Source organism: Balaenoptera musculus, chromosome 1 (genome assembly GCF_009873245.2).
Source record: "Balaenoptera musculus isolate JJ_BM4_2016_0621 chromosome 1, mBalMus1.pri.v3, whole genome shotgun sequence".
NCBI lineage: Eukaryota > Metazoa > Chordata > Mammalia > Artiodactyla > Balaenopteridae > Balaenoptera > Balaenoptera musculus.
The window spans coordinates 50,769,638-50,783,049 of record NC_045785.1 but is presented as its reverse complement, the minus strand read 5'-3'; the positions used below and the strand labels follow the sequence as shown (position 1 = coordinate 50,783,049).

At 39.6% G+C, this 13,412-nt stretch overlaps 2 protein-coding genes across 4 annotated transcripts in view; one reads left to right on the top strand and one right to left on the bottom strand.

The window, feature by feature from the left end:
* The window catches only part of LOC118895900 (cytochrome P450 2J2), a 130,766-nt gene extending 127,471 nt beyond the window's left edge, over positions 1-3,295 (top strand). Inside the window, exon 10 of the transcript XR_005020050.1 lies at positions 3,240-3,295. The gene's annotated coding sequence lies outside the window, so the exon portion shown is untranslated. The remainder of the gene's footprint in view (positions 1-3,239) is intronic.
* HOOK1 (hook microtubule tethering protein 1) overlaps positions 1-12,600 on the bottom strand; it is a 62,450-nt gene extending 49,850 nt beyond the window's left edge. For 2 of the 3 annotated variants that reach the window (XM_036853446.1, XM_036853451.1), the window contains exons 1-2: positions 12,371-12,600; positions 5,607-5,692 (exon numbers count right to left, since the gene is read on the bottom strand). In XM_036853446.1, coding sequence (XP_036709341.1) covers positions 5,607-5,692; positions 12,371-12,433 — 149 coding nt within the window. In that variant the 5' untranslated portion in view covers positions 12,434-12,600. Of the gene's footprint in view, positions 1-5,606; positions 5,693-5,889; positions 5,932-12,370 lie in introns of those variants that run through there. The other variant, XM_036853458.1, reaches the window with a different exon arrangement.
* Positions 12,601-13,412: the final 812 nt, after the last annotated feature.

The window sequence follows — 13,412 nt, the reverse complement described above, 5'->3', positions numbered from 1 at the left end:
TAAATTTTTACTTTACAGATAAGCCAACTAAAGTGAAGGAAGAAATTAAAGGGGTTATTTCCAAGGCGGTATCCTGAATTTAAAGATACAAAGCTGAAAACAGTGCCTAGCTTTTCAGAAATCATTCTGTCTCAGATGTGCTAAAACAGAAGATGTCACTTCTGACTACAGTAACCAGAAATGGCTTCACCATTTTCAATTCATTCTTTGGAATTTGTAACCATTTTCTTTTGAGCAAATTAATGTTAATTATTTTTGACTTTTCTCAGATGCTAAGGCTATAATTACCAAAATAACTTGGCTAAGTGTATAAATGGTATATTTCTAACCAGGGATTTACCTGAAAAGACTGAATTTTTTTAGTTAATGAGTCAAAACTCTCAAAGTAAATTTACTTTCTTTTGACATCAGTTTAAGTTGAAGAGGTATGCCAGTTGCAATGGTTAATTTTATGTGTCAATTTGGCAGGGCCCCAGTACCCATATATTTGGTCAAACATGCTTGGATGTTGTAGTGAAGATGTATTTTAGATGAGATTAACATGTAAATCAGTAGACTCTAAGTAAAGCTAATTACCCTCCATAATGTGGGTGGGCCTCGTCCAATCAGCTGAAGGCCTTAAGAAAATGACTGACCTCCCTTGAGAAAGAGTAAATTCTGCCAGTAGACTGCCTGTCGACTATAGCTGCAACATCAACTCCTCCCTAGATCTCCAGCCTGCTGGTCTACCTACTCTGTGGGTTTTGGAGTTGCCAGCCTGCACTATCACGTGAGCCAATTGTTAAATTTCTCTCTCATCCCGTGTGTGTGTGTGTGTACATATACACATGTGTATATATACATATCTTATTGGTTCTATTTCTTTGGAGAACCCTGACTACCTACTACACTTGTCTTCTGACCCTAAAAAAAATCTTCATATATGATTCTATAATTCTATAATTCCATTGTAATTACCTTTAGAAAATGGATCTAGAGATAACCTCTTCTAGTGTTTCCTCCTTTTGTCTTGCATTCCTACTTGTCTTCCTTCCCATCTCAAATCAGCCCTATGTCTTAGAGTGTGCTCAGGCTGCTACAGCAAAATACCACACACTAGATGGCTTAAACAACAGAAATTTATTCCTCACAGTTCTGGAGGCTGGAAGTCCAAAATCAAGATGCTATCAAGGTAGGTTTCATTCTGAGATCTCTAGTTGCTACCATCTTGCTGTGTGCTCACATGACCTCTTTTTTGTATGTTTATAGACAGAGAGTGAGCTCTCTGAATTCTCTTCTTATAAGGAGTTCAATCCTACTGGATCATGTCTCCCCACTTTTATGACCTCATTTAACTTTAATTACTTCTGTATAGACCCCATCTCCAATATAGTTAAACTGGGGGTTTGGGCTTCAACATACGAATTTTAAAGGGACACAAACATTCAGTCCATAATACCCTAACTGAGAAATACTTTCTAACTTCTCCATAGAAATCTAACTCTTGTTCTCTTAAAAACAAATCCATCCTTCTCAAACAATTATAATTGCAGCCAATCTTTCCCACTATTAAGCTTTATATCCAGTCTCAGAACATTCAGGACATATCCTTCTTTTACTTTTTTGCACTGCCACATCTACATGCTTTAACTAGACTCTTGGCCCCAACAATTAGCTCCTTTTTTCTAGTATTTCCCAGAACTTCAATGAAACTTAAGAGACACCAAATAAGAAGGGAACACAAGACTAAGGAAGTGAAATGTGGTCCAACTGTTTTCTAATAAAACTAAGTAAGAAACACTACAGGATTATTTTTTAACTCCACCCATGGTATCTGTCTTCACAATTCTACCAACTAAATATAGGTAGTAATTAATACCTACTGGTTACTAGACACAACATAGCTGTGTTGCTTCAGTGGACACCCTGACACCATTCTTCTTAAATAATCAAAAGGCCTGTGCGCTTAACACATCAAATTGTGATCTGTACTTTGGACATGCACATCTGGCCTCTCATTTATTAAGACTCCAAAGTAAAAATCTATCAGGAGGGGTTCAAGATACCAGGCTGAAATGATTACAGTTGACTGAGGGCACTGGCTTGAGTCAGGCCAAAGTGATAAAAATCTGGGCTTTGCTATTTTACTCATTATTTGACTTGCTGAAGTCATTTCACCTTTATAAACCTCTGTTTCCTCACCTATAAACTGAGGATAAAAATAATGCCTACCTCACAAAACAGTAATAAAAATTAAATGAAATACCATATGTACAGGGTATAGAACAATGTCTTACATTTAGTAAATACTCATATGTTGGCTTTCATGATTTATTATTTTAAATGCTCAAATATCTGCTTAATGAATGAAGGAACAAGTAAGTGCATGATACTTGAGGTCTCTGGATATTCTACATTCTGTCTCATTCTTCTCCCTCTTGTAAAAACGTCTAGTCAAAGACAATAGAACAAAACAGAGAAATTATCTGGTGCTTAAAGTGACAAAGCTAAAAAGTAGCATGCACTATTTATAGCTGTTATGGGTTGAACTATGTCCCCAAAAATGAAATGTTCAAGGCTTAAACCCCGCTACCTGTGAATATAACCTTATTTGGAAATACGGTCTTTGCAGATGTAATCAAGTTAAGATGAGGTCACACTAAATTAGGGTGGACCCTAATCCATTATGACTGGTGTCCTTCTAAGAAGAGGAGAAGAGACACAGAGGGAAGACAGCCGTGTGAAGACAGAAACAAAGATTGGAGTTATGATGCCTCAAACTAAGGGATGCCTGGGGCTACCAGAGACTAGAAGCAGCAAGGCAGGACCCTGACCTAGAGGTTTGGAAGGGAGCATGGTCCAGCCAATACCTTGATATAGGACTTCTAACCTCCTGAACTCTTAAAGAACAAATTTTTGTTGTTTTAAGCCACCTAATCTGTGGCACTTTGTTATGGAAACCATGGGAAATGAATACAGTTGTAGTTATAATTTTTCCCCCATGTGTCTTTAAAATAATAACAGTTTCTGCATTTAAAAAAGAGATACATATGATGTATTAAGACTTAAGATAACAATTAAAGAACTGTAGAATCCTAGCAACAATTCCATGGCTCACCATGTCTAAGACATATACTTTGGGAATTGATTTTTAAGATTTTATTATTTAGAAGCATACCTGCCTCAGGTAACTAATGAAAGAATTATTCATCAGATTTTGCTACTTCCTTAAAAAGCAAACTTTTCCTTCTCATTTTCAGTAACAACTTTGATGTGAGTCACAACAGCCATCAATGTAATACATAATAAATTGGAACATATATAAAGTGCTTTGAAGTGTTCAAAGAAATAAGGTAAAATTTGCTTTTTTTAGCAGGAATATTATACACTGACCCAACCAGGGGAAAATGTATGCTATAAGTTTCACTGTCTGGATCCAGACTTCTGAAAAGCTTACAGAAGAGGAAGGGGGTTCAAAAAGAAAAATAAATTTAAATTGGCTCTTATACGATAAGGAGGTGTAGACATCTAAGTACATGCAAAAACAGACAAATGAAACAAAAAAGAGGTTTAGGCCCAATTTTAGGTCACTGTCATTTGTTTTATGAAGAATGAGAGCTTTCTGATTGGTTGGCTATTTTATTATTCCTGCAGAGAAGCTATGAGAAGACAGTAAGAAACAAAAGAGAGAATAAAAAAAGAAAAATCAGAGAGACAGAGGACCCGCAGTAACAACAGAATCCAACACATTATGTAAGAATGAGCTGGTGATAAAGGATACAGTTTAACTAAAACTGACCTGACCCTACTTTAAACATCAGGTACAGTGCTAGCATACAGGAGGTCAGAGAGCCATATGTATCACCATATAATAGTAAAAACAGCTCTCATCTACTGTGTTGTGGTGTAAAGCTATCAAAGACACTTCAATACATATAAATGACATCTTTGGATGGCACTGTTGAAGTGAGTGAACGCTCACCGGCCTTACACCTATACCAAAACAACGTAGCTGCGTCTACACCAACACCCACAAGAATGAGAAAAGGCCAGGTCGTACATTCTAACGACAAAAAACAATGATGACTTTCCCAAATCATCAAGAAAGGACCATATTCAGAATTCCTAGTTCTGACCAATTAAATCACTTTGAAACCAATTAGGGTATAAATAAATAATTAAGAAACATTTTTAAGAAAGCAGGGGAGTAAGGCATATTTTAGAATGACTGCCAAAAAAAAATGTTAACATGCTAAATTTATCTTTTAAAGTGTTAATCTTGAGTTAACCATAAAATCTGTCTATTCAAATTAGATCATCTTGAAGATTCCAAGTAACTAAGATTATGATATTGTTTGAAGTTGTTTTTCTAAGAGTGGTAAAGAATTTTTTCTAATCCATCTACAGTATTTTTCAATGTCAATCATAAAAAGCCTTTACAAAATGATGGCAATAATTAAATAAATAATTTCTGATATATAAAACCATGTAGCAGAAATAGGAGTCTGGTCTCATTGAAGATATATTACCATGAAAGTAAGCTAATACAAAATCAGTATGACTATTAATTAATCAATTATGACCACAGGGCTTCCCAGGTGGCATAGTGGTTAAGAATCCACCTGCCAATGCAGGGGACACGGGTTCGAGCCCTGGCCGGGGAAGATCCCACATGCCGCGGAGCAACTAGGCCCGTGCGCCACAACTACTGAGCCCATGTGCCACAACTACTGAAGCCCGTGTGCCTAGAGCCCGTGCTCTGCAACAAGAGAAGCCACGACAATGAGAAGCCCGCGCACCACAACGAAGAGTAGCCCCCGCTTGCCGCAACTAGAGAAAGCCCGTGCACAGCAACAAAGACCCAACACAGCCAAAAAAAAAAAATTAATTAATTAATTAATTAAAAAAAAATTATGACTACAGAATTGGCCCTGTTTGTCCTATTAAGAGTACAACTCATATTGTAGATATTACAACCCTAATCCTTATACAATGTTTGGCAAAAATTACGAAGTAATGGATTTAGGAACTTTTGATATTGTATAATTATATAAAAGGGGTCCAACCCAAACAGAATCACTTTACTGGTTAAGGTACCCAGCATTTGTGACTTAAAATGTCATTTACACAACATTTCATTATCGGTGGATTCATACAATTATGATTATTAATTCAATATAGATTTTAAATTTAATATTTTTTCCAAATCCAGTATTTCATGCATCAATTAACTCAAAAATAATAATCTCCATGTATTGATATCTTAAGATGACAACAGTGTAACTGAAGGAAACATTACAGTATAAGAAATTATATCACTCATTTAACCTGTTTCTTTCTCAGTAACTATAACTTGTGAACATGACCAGAACAAGTTTAAAATTAACATCTCTTGAATAGATAAGAATCCTGATTGCTCATTTAATTAAGATGTATCTCTATGAACAAGCAAGAAATAATCAGGTGGTAAAATTTTTTGTTCCTTACATGCAAGAATGCCTTGGCAACATATGCCTGTCATCACTGGAAAGGATAAAGTTTCAATAACCTTTAGAATACAAGTCTAAATTTTCTCCCTTGAAATTGGGTTTACAATTATTTCAGGAAGAGTGTGGAACACTACTTACATTTGATGAAGAACTTGTGCCATGGCAACTCCATTAGTCAGCTGTTTCACATCCTGACAAGGTGCAGCAGTATTGAATGTCTGCAGCTAAAGTGACATAAAGCAAGTTACTTAACTGCTTTACTCCCCTCCCCCCTCAATTTATATATATGAATGAACACTAGAGAGAAAACTGTTTTGTTTAAATTCAGACCCTGCCAAACAAATGAAATTATACTAATACGTTTCTATGACTGTTATATTTTTATAAGAATACTTAACATTTCATAAAATCATTATCATACCTAAAATAGTCAAACATATTGATGTCATGTAGGAAGTACTTCAGAATTTCTGAAAAACACGTGTCGAACTCTTAAGATAGTAATAGTCTGTGTTTTGTCAATTTTTAGGAGAATAACATCAGGAAAAGAACTTTAATATAACCTAACATCTGCAAGTTAAAATTTCACTCATATCATTTGGTAGGAAAACAAAAGCTAGAAATGCCAAGTCTAAAACTACCTAGTTAATCAATAAGCTCTAAATAAGGCAGGACTTCTGCCTGTTACCAACAGTTACCCTTAGAGCATGAACAGTCCAGGGCCCACCCATCACGTCAAGTTGTATCTATCTAGTTTGGCTTTAGATGCTACTAACTTTTCAAATCTCTGTGTGTTAAACATTCATGTACATTTTAAAAATAGAAGTGAAACAGTGGCAACTCTTCCTAATAAGCAAATACAAGCTAGAGGAATTTTTTAAAAGCAAAGTACAACAGAGCTCAATGGATTACATACTTTCTAGAAATCTAATCTCAATCCATAAATATCTTAAATTAAATATACTATGATTCTCTATTCCCACACATATTCATCTCCTTTACTATTCAATTATAATTCCTTAGTTTACCACCATAATACACCTTTAGTGGTTGTTGTATTTTGAGATTCTACAAATCTGTCTCCATTATCCTAATACAAAATGGAAGAATGACACAAACTACATATATCTAGCCACAGTTACTTTCAAAGCACAAAGATAAAGACACTTTACTGAGCTTCTACTCTACGTAGGGCACTGTAGTATACGAAGGAGTTACAAGGGAAAAACACCAGGTTTCTACTCTCAAGTACCTTCAATCCAGAGTTAAGGAGAGGAGAAAAAGACACAAATCATTTGTAGAAGATGTCACTTCTAGTCTCATGACTGCAGTATGCACAAAATGTTCTGAAATATACAAGAGTTAACTAACCTAATTAGGGCTTGTATTTATTAAAGACTTCTTAGAGATGATTCCAATGGATGATCTTGAGTAAAGAAAGGGCCAGGGGAAGGAAACTTCAGGAAATAGCAACATGATAAAAGCACAAGTACAAGAAAAGACATGGTATTTTTAGGTAACATGCAGTTCAGTATTGCTGGATTTCTCTGCTTGTTCAGTGTTAAGGGAGACAACCAAGAGGGTAAAAAACAAGCATGGGTCAGAACTCAGAGTCATGGCAAGAAACTTGGAATTATCCTTAACGGGATTATCTATATCATGGGGAAACAGCAGAATAGTTTCTCCCTCACAAGTTGGTTGTGAGAATTAAATAAATTAGCAAACACAGTGTACTTAGATCAGTGCCTGGCACGTGGTACAAACTCAACAGCTGTTAGCACATTAGCTATGAGTCAGGGTTTCTCAAAGTGTGGCGTCTAAGAACAATATGTATCAGAATCTCCAGACAAATTAAATCAGAAAATCCCCAAGTGATTCTTATGCACATCAGTTTTTTAGAACCATTGCTCTGGGTGATGAAGAATCACTAAAGAGTAACAAGGAAGAGACATCTTTAGTATGTTTTGGATAGCAGCAAGAGTGACACAGAGAATGGGAGAGAGTAGCTTTATGCTTGCTCAGTTAGAAGGCTCCTGCAATGGTCTTTCTGACAACATGGAATGCTAAGATTAGTTAGGGTAATGCTGACTAACAGGACAGCATGAATTCATGGAATATTTAAAATATAAAATAAGAAGGATTTTGCAGTTGGGTGGATGTACAAAGAAGAAAAACCCCAGGGTTTAGGGCATCTTTAAAAGGAAGATAATCATATACATTCAGGTAAAATGTGGTTCCCACTTCTCAACCCTTCCTACTTACACATTACATCATTAAGTTTCTACAAAATGGGTATGATTAGTGATTTTAAAAAAGACAACTTCATGAGACACAGAATATTAGGCAAAATAGTAAAGAAATATGTAAAAGGAGTAAATACACTGAGTGCCTCATGGCCCAACACACCCAGATTAAGATCAATTTCTTCTTTTTACGGCCATGAAAAGTATTTCTTGGAAGCTCTTAAACTAGTTGCAAAATAAATTAGATAACAGAGAACGTCACTTCATTTGGCTAAATTGAAAGACTTTATAACCAAGAAGTGTGAATAAATTATAAAGCTCAGTGATGGGAGTGAAGCCAAAGCAGTGGGACAAAAGAAAATGTACCCTTTCAGACTACTCTTCATAGAGGTGAAGATGAAAAAGTCTTTTGGTGAGTGACCCAAAAAGGACAAACAGGGCTTCCATCACTAAACACAGCGCTCTGGCAAATAGCATCTTACTTTCTTCTTTATTTTTAAATAAAGCAAACAATCAGAAATGTGGAAATGCTGTTCCTGAACTGCTTCAATATAAACGTCAAAGAAATCAAGGAAGAAAAGGGGTTTTCACCACTGATAGCCAACAAAAACTCAACTCTGGGTCAATTCTATTCTCAAATTATCCTCACATTCTCTTCCTTCAGCTGCTCATTTCAAAAGAGAATCACTGCTCTGAGCTTTAAGATCTTCATAAAAATGATTCAGCCTTTTTTTTTTTTTTTTTTTTTTGTAATTTGGGCATACATTCGGTATTACTTTTTCCTTCACCAGCATGTTGAAGTCAAAGAATGAAAGAACCAAGTAAATCATTAAGAAAAACCTGGTCCAGCACTCTAATTTTATTGAAGAAATTAAAGTCCAAAGATTTAAAATTTTCAAATGTCACAGAGCCAAGAGGCAGAATTAAATTTATCTTCACACACGTACTTCAAACTCTCTCTACCATGTAAATGATGCCCAAATTTATCCTTCAGCCCTGAATTTTTTGCTAAGTAGCAGTATAACATTTCTAAGAACTAATTATTTTAAGGTGAGCTCCAAATCATAAAATATAACTTTTAAAAAACTGCTAAAACAGGCATCTCTTCACCTAACCAACTTTTCTTGATGACTTCTCTGTTAAGGATGGTTCTATTGTCCAAGAACAATGTCCAGTACTGAAAGAACACAGTTTACTACCAGCTGTCTTCTCACCTCCATCATAATGTTTTTTTAATCTTATATCTCCTACAACTTCCCCTCAACACGTAACATTACTTAGCTTGGCAGGGAACACATTCATTAAGAGTCCACGGATATCATGACAAAGGTGTCTTCCATTACCTTCTTTCAATTTATCCTCAAAGAAGACTATTACATTACTGCTAGGAGTTCTTCCCTGTGTCTGGAAAACTCATTTCTCCTGATTTCTGCTTGTTGAAATTCATCAATCCTCTATGAAACAGTTAAAACTTTATCCTAGGTATCTACAAAAACCTATATACTTAGTGATGAATAATCAATGGTGAAATACTAGTCTCTGATGTCAGGACCAAGACAAGGATATTTACTATCATCACTTTGATTCAATGTTGTACTGCAGATCCTAGTCAGTTTTTGTTCCTGGGGATAAAGCAGAAAACAGGTCAGACGAGAGCTCTGACCCCAAAGTGCAAACGAGATGACTTCAGAAAATGTTAAGTGTTACAGACACAACAAAAAGGGGTTAACGGGTTACAATGGGATAGGAGTAGGGGACAGGTAGGTCACTCACTGTCACAGACTGTCTCTGAAAGATGACAAGAGACCCAAGAACTGAATGGTGAGAAGCCAGCCCGCCATTGGAAGAACTAGAAGGAGGATATTTTAGGAAGACAGAACAGAAGTTCAAAAGCCCTGATGCATTAAAAAAAAAAAAAAAAAAAAAAGAGCTTAACTTCAAGAAACAGAAAGTCAACACAGCATGGTGGGCACGGAGGAGTGTGGCATGACGCCAGTTTGCAGAAAGTTGGGGAGGTGAGGTAAGACCAACTATGCAGTAGCTGACGAACAGCAAAGTTCACTGGGAATCATCCAGAGAGGTAAAGAAAAGCCTAGAGGCAGGAACCTAAGAAACTAAGGCAGAAGATAATTTCACAAAGGAGCCATCAATTAAGATAAGGATAATATAATAGTTCCCAGTTTGCCAATCCCAGTACGTGAAGGCCTTAGAGAAAAGAGCTCAAGTGCAATGGGCTAAGGAGTAAATAAAAGCTCAAAAAGTATAAAGGCTGAGTACTTAAAAATGTAAGAAATATGACTGTGAAGGAAGGGGGAAATACAGTGTAGCTTTAATAGGGAGTGATGGCTCTTTGTTTTTCTTTTTAAGAGAGGGAAGATTAGAGCAAGTTTTCATGTAGAGAGGAAACAGCTAATGGAAAGGAAAAAATGAATACCGAAAGGGGATAAATGACAGAGCAAAGTTTTAGAAGAGGTGAAAGAGGTGGATCTAGAGCCAGAGCCAAAGATAAGGAGGAGGTCGTTTTCCTGATGGGGAGAAGGTTTGGGGCTCAAACAGGGTACTGATAAAGGTTTGCAAAGAGAAGTAAGAGAGGAACTGTGTGGTAACTCTTAATCGTAAAGCTGGGTAGTGTATGGGAATAGGCGGATTTATTTGGCTGTAGCAGCATTTGAGCGGCAACAGTCTGCACGCTAATTCCATTTTCTCCATAGTGTTTCAGCAGCCTGAGAGAGAACTGGAGAAGCAAACAACCAATTATACTCTGTCATCTATGATTCCTTATCTTTCCTTATGTTATAAATAATATTTTTACATGGGACTTCCCTGGCGGTCCAGTGCTTAAGACTGTGCTCCCAATGCAGGGGACACGGGTTCGATCCCTTGTGCGGGGGAACTAAGATTCAACATGCCATATGGCGCAGCCAGAAAAATAAAATTAAATATAAATAAATAATATTTTTACAGTTTTTAAGGAATTTTGCCTTCCATTATAAAAAATACACAGCTCTGCCTGCCACATCAATTAAAATGGAAAATTCTTTGATTATTCTTGATATCTTTCTTCCTCAGTGTCTTATACAAAGTAGGAACTTCACTATTTATTAATACTGATCAAAACAATGGATACAGTCACAAAATATTTTAAATTTTGAAATACAATTCAAGAAAATCCTATACTTCACCACCAACTCTCATATAAGTCAATGACATCATAAAGACTAAGTTTACTAGGTAAGTCAGATGTTTAGAGCAACAATGCAACAGATTAGGATACACCCTTTAATTAGTCACTTGTTTAATAAAACACATCATTAGAAGTAATGTTGCCTTGTTCCATGACAGCCTTAAACATGGCATCTAAATCCCAATACTTCTTTTAAGTGAAAATACAGATGACCACTTAGCTAATTGCTTTTAACTCAGAAACTCCAGATGCTTGCATTCTACTTAAAGCAAAAGCTATTTACCTCCAAAGTGTAAAAGGTTGCTTTATATTATGGTTATTTCCAATATACTTCACACATTGTCAGAAACCTTCCCTAATTTCTCATTCTTCTGAATTACATGCATTGAGAGATAGACGGGGAATCTCATCAACCAATTACCGCCTCCTAATCCAGTCTGTTTACATTCCATTCTGCACACAGTCCCCTACACAAAACTAAACACCTGGTTTAGGGATGAGCATCATTGACAGCACCTTGTGGACCATCGAGCATCAACCTTGCCCAATGTGGGTTAGAAGCCACTCCTGAACGTCAGCTCTCTCTGATCGCCGAGCACCTCCAAAAGGTGACAGAGACATTGTTTTGATGGCGGGAATAGTGGGGACAGATCCTGCATGTCCAAACCCAACAAATTAACAGAAATACTAAACGCGGATAAAGTGCAAACGAAAATGCCAAGTTCTTTTCTTTAAGGAAAATGCTTGACCATTGGAAGGGGAGGGGAACCAGTGAGAAAAAGGGAATACGAGCCCCCACCCTTAACATATCTTCTGATCCACGCAGGAAATACGTGGAAACATCTCTTCTAAGCGGCTTCTACAAAAATGGATGTCCTGGGGTCAGGGAGAAGCACTGATCCACGAACTAAAACCACCTCTTGGTCACCTGCGTCCAAGTAGAGGAAGGTGGTTGCAGTGGGAGGGAGGTTTCAGAGGGGATCTTCACTCCCAAGTGGCACAAAGGTCACTATGGGAAGGCAGTTCATCAGACGGAAGGCAAGGGCGTCGGTGGCCCAGAAAGTCTAGGGCTTGGGCGCAGGGCAGGGGCAGAAAATGGGAGAGCGGGGAGTAAAGGGATGGGCGCTTGGCTCCCGCCACAGCTGTTAGGAGCACGATCAGGGCGGTAAGATGATCCTCCTCCGTCCCGCCCCCCAGAGCTCCCTTTACCCTCCCCCCGCCCTCAAAGACATAAACACTCACACTTACTCATGGACGCACACCTGCCCCGCGACCCGTAGGTGGCACTCTCGCGGTCAAGGGCGACTGGAGGCGCGGAGGGCAGTAAGCGGAGTCCGGGGCGCAGGTGGCCCCCGCTACGGCGCAGGTGGTCCCCGCTGCTCCGCAGGCTCACCTGAGAGGTGCCAGTGACCAGGCACCCCCCCCCCCAGGACCTGTGCGCGGTGCCCCGGCCCCCCTCGCCCCCTCGTACTCACCCAGATGATGAGGCTGTCGCACAGTGGCAGCTCAGACTGCGGAAGCGGCTGCGTCTCTTCCATGGCTGGGACAGCCGTCAACTACACCGCTGACACCAAAACCTCCCTCCTCCCCGCGCTCCGCCAGGCGCCGGCGTCGAGAACCTGCTCGCCCGCCAGGAAAGCTCGGTAGCCAGGCCCAGCGCCCGCGCCGCTCACGCGCGAAGCCTCGCGCTGCCGACGTCGCCGGCGTAACCCCCTCCTCGCCGCTGCCCCTGCCCCGCCCCGCAGTTCGCCCCCTCCCCTGTCTGGCCCTGGCCGCGCCGCTCGGCACCTGAGCCCCGCCCCCTCCCCTCCCTTTTTCTCCCCGCCGTCCTCCCACCCGTCCTTCCCACTCCGGCACACCTCTCCCCGCCGCAATGAGTGACCTGGGCGCGCACCAGTCACAAAGAAGATAGGTGCCGGAGGGGGACGGGTGGGGCGGGGAGGGGGCGGGAAGAGCGGGAATAGGTTGAGCAGGAGGGATTGCTGATTGGAGGCGCCCTCTTGGGCTTCGACCAATCAACGTGAGACAAGACAGTGCCTCCTAGAGAGCGAGCGAGAGGGTGGGAAGGGGTTTATGACCTGGCAGGTGCAGCTAGGGTGGGGGCAGTGAGTGCGCGTGCGCGATGGGGGGTTGTCGAGGCGCAGCCCCAAGGGCAGAAGCGGCCGCGGGGGCCTAAGAGTAGACAGGGCCGTCTCGGGCATCTTCCCGCCTCCTTCCTCGCCGGTAGGGCAGCTCCTGGTTACAGCTATGGAGACCCACACTCTGCTTCCACAACGTCTGCAGAAATAGATCCTACCCGTGAATAAAAACCACTCCAGATAGGGAGAGTTGATTTTCTTCTAGGCTCTCATTAGAAAAGGATATTTTAATTTGCAGATAAGGCAAAGAAATGTGTTTCCTATGGGGGAAAAATACTATAAAGCTGCTTAAATCAAATAAGCTCTCATGAGATCACAAACCATGGGCAATTTTATTTTAAATGGGGCAAAAGGTAGGAAAATGAAAAATGAAATGATC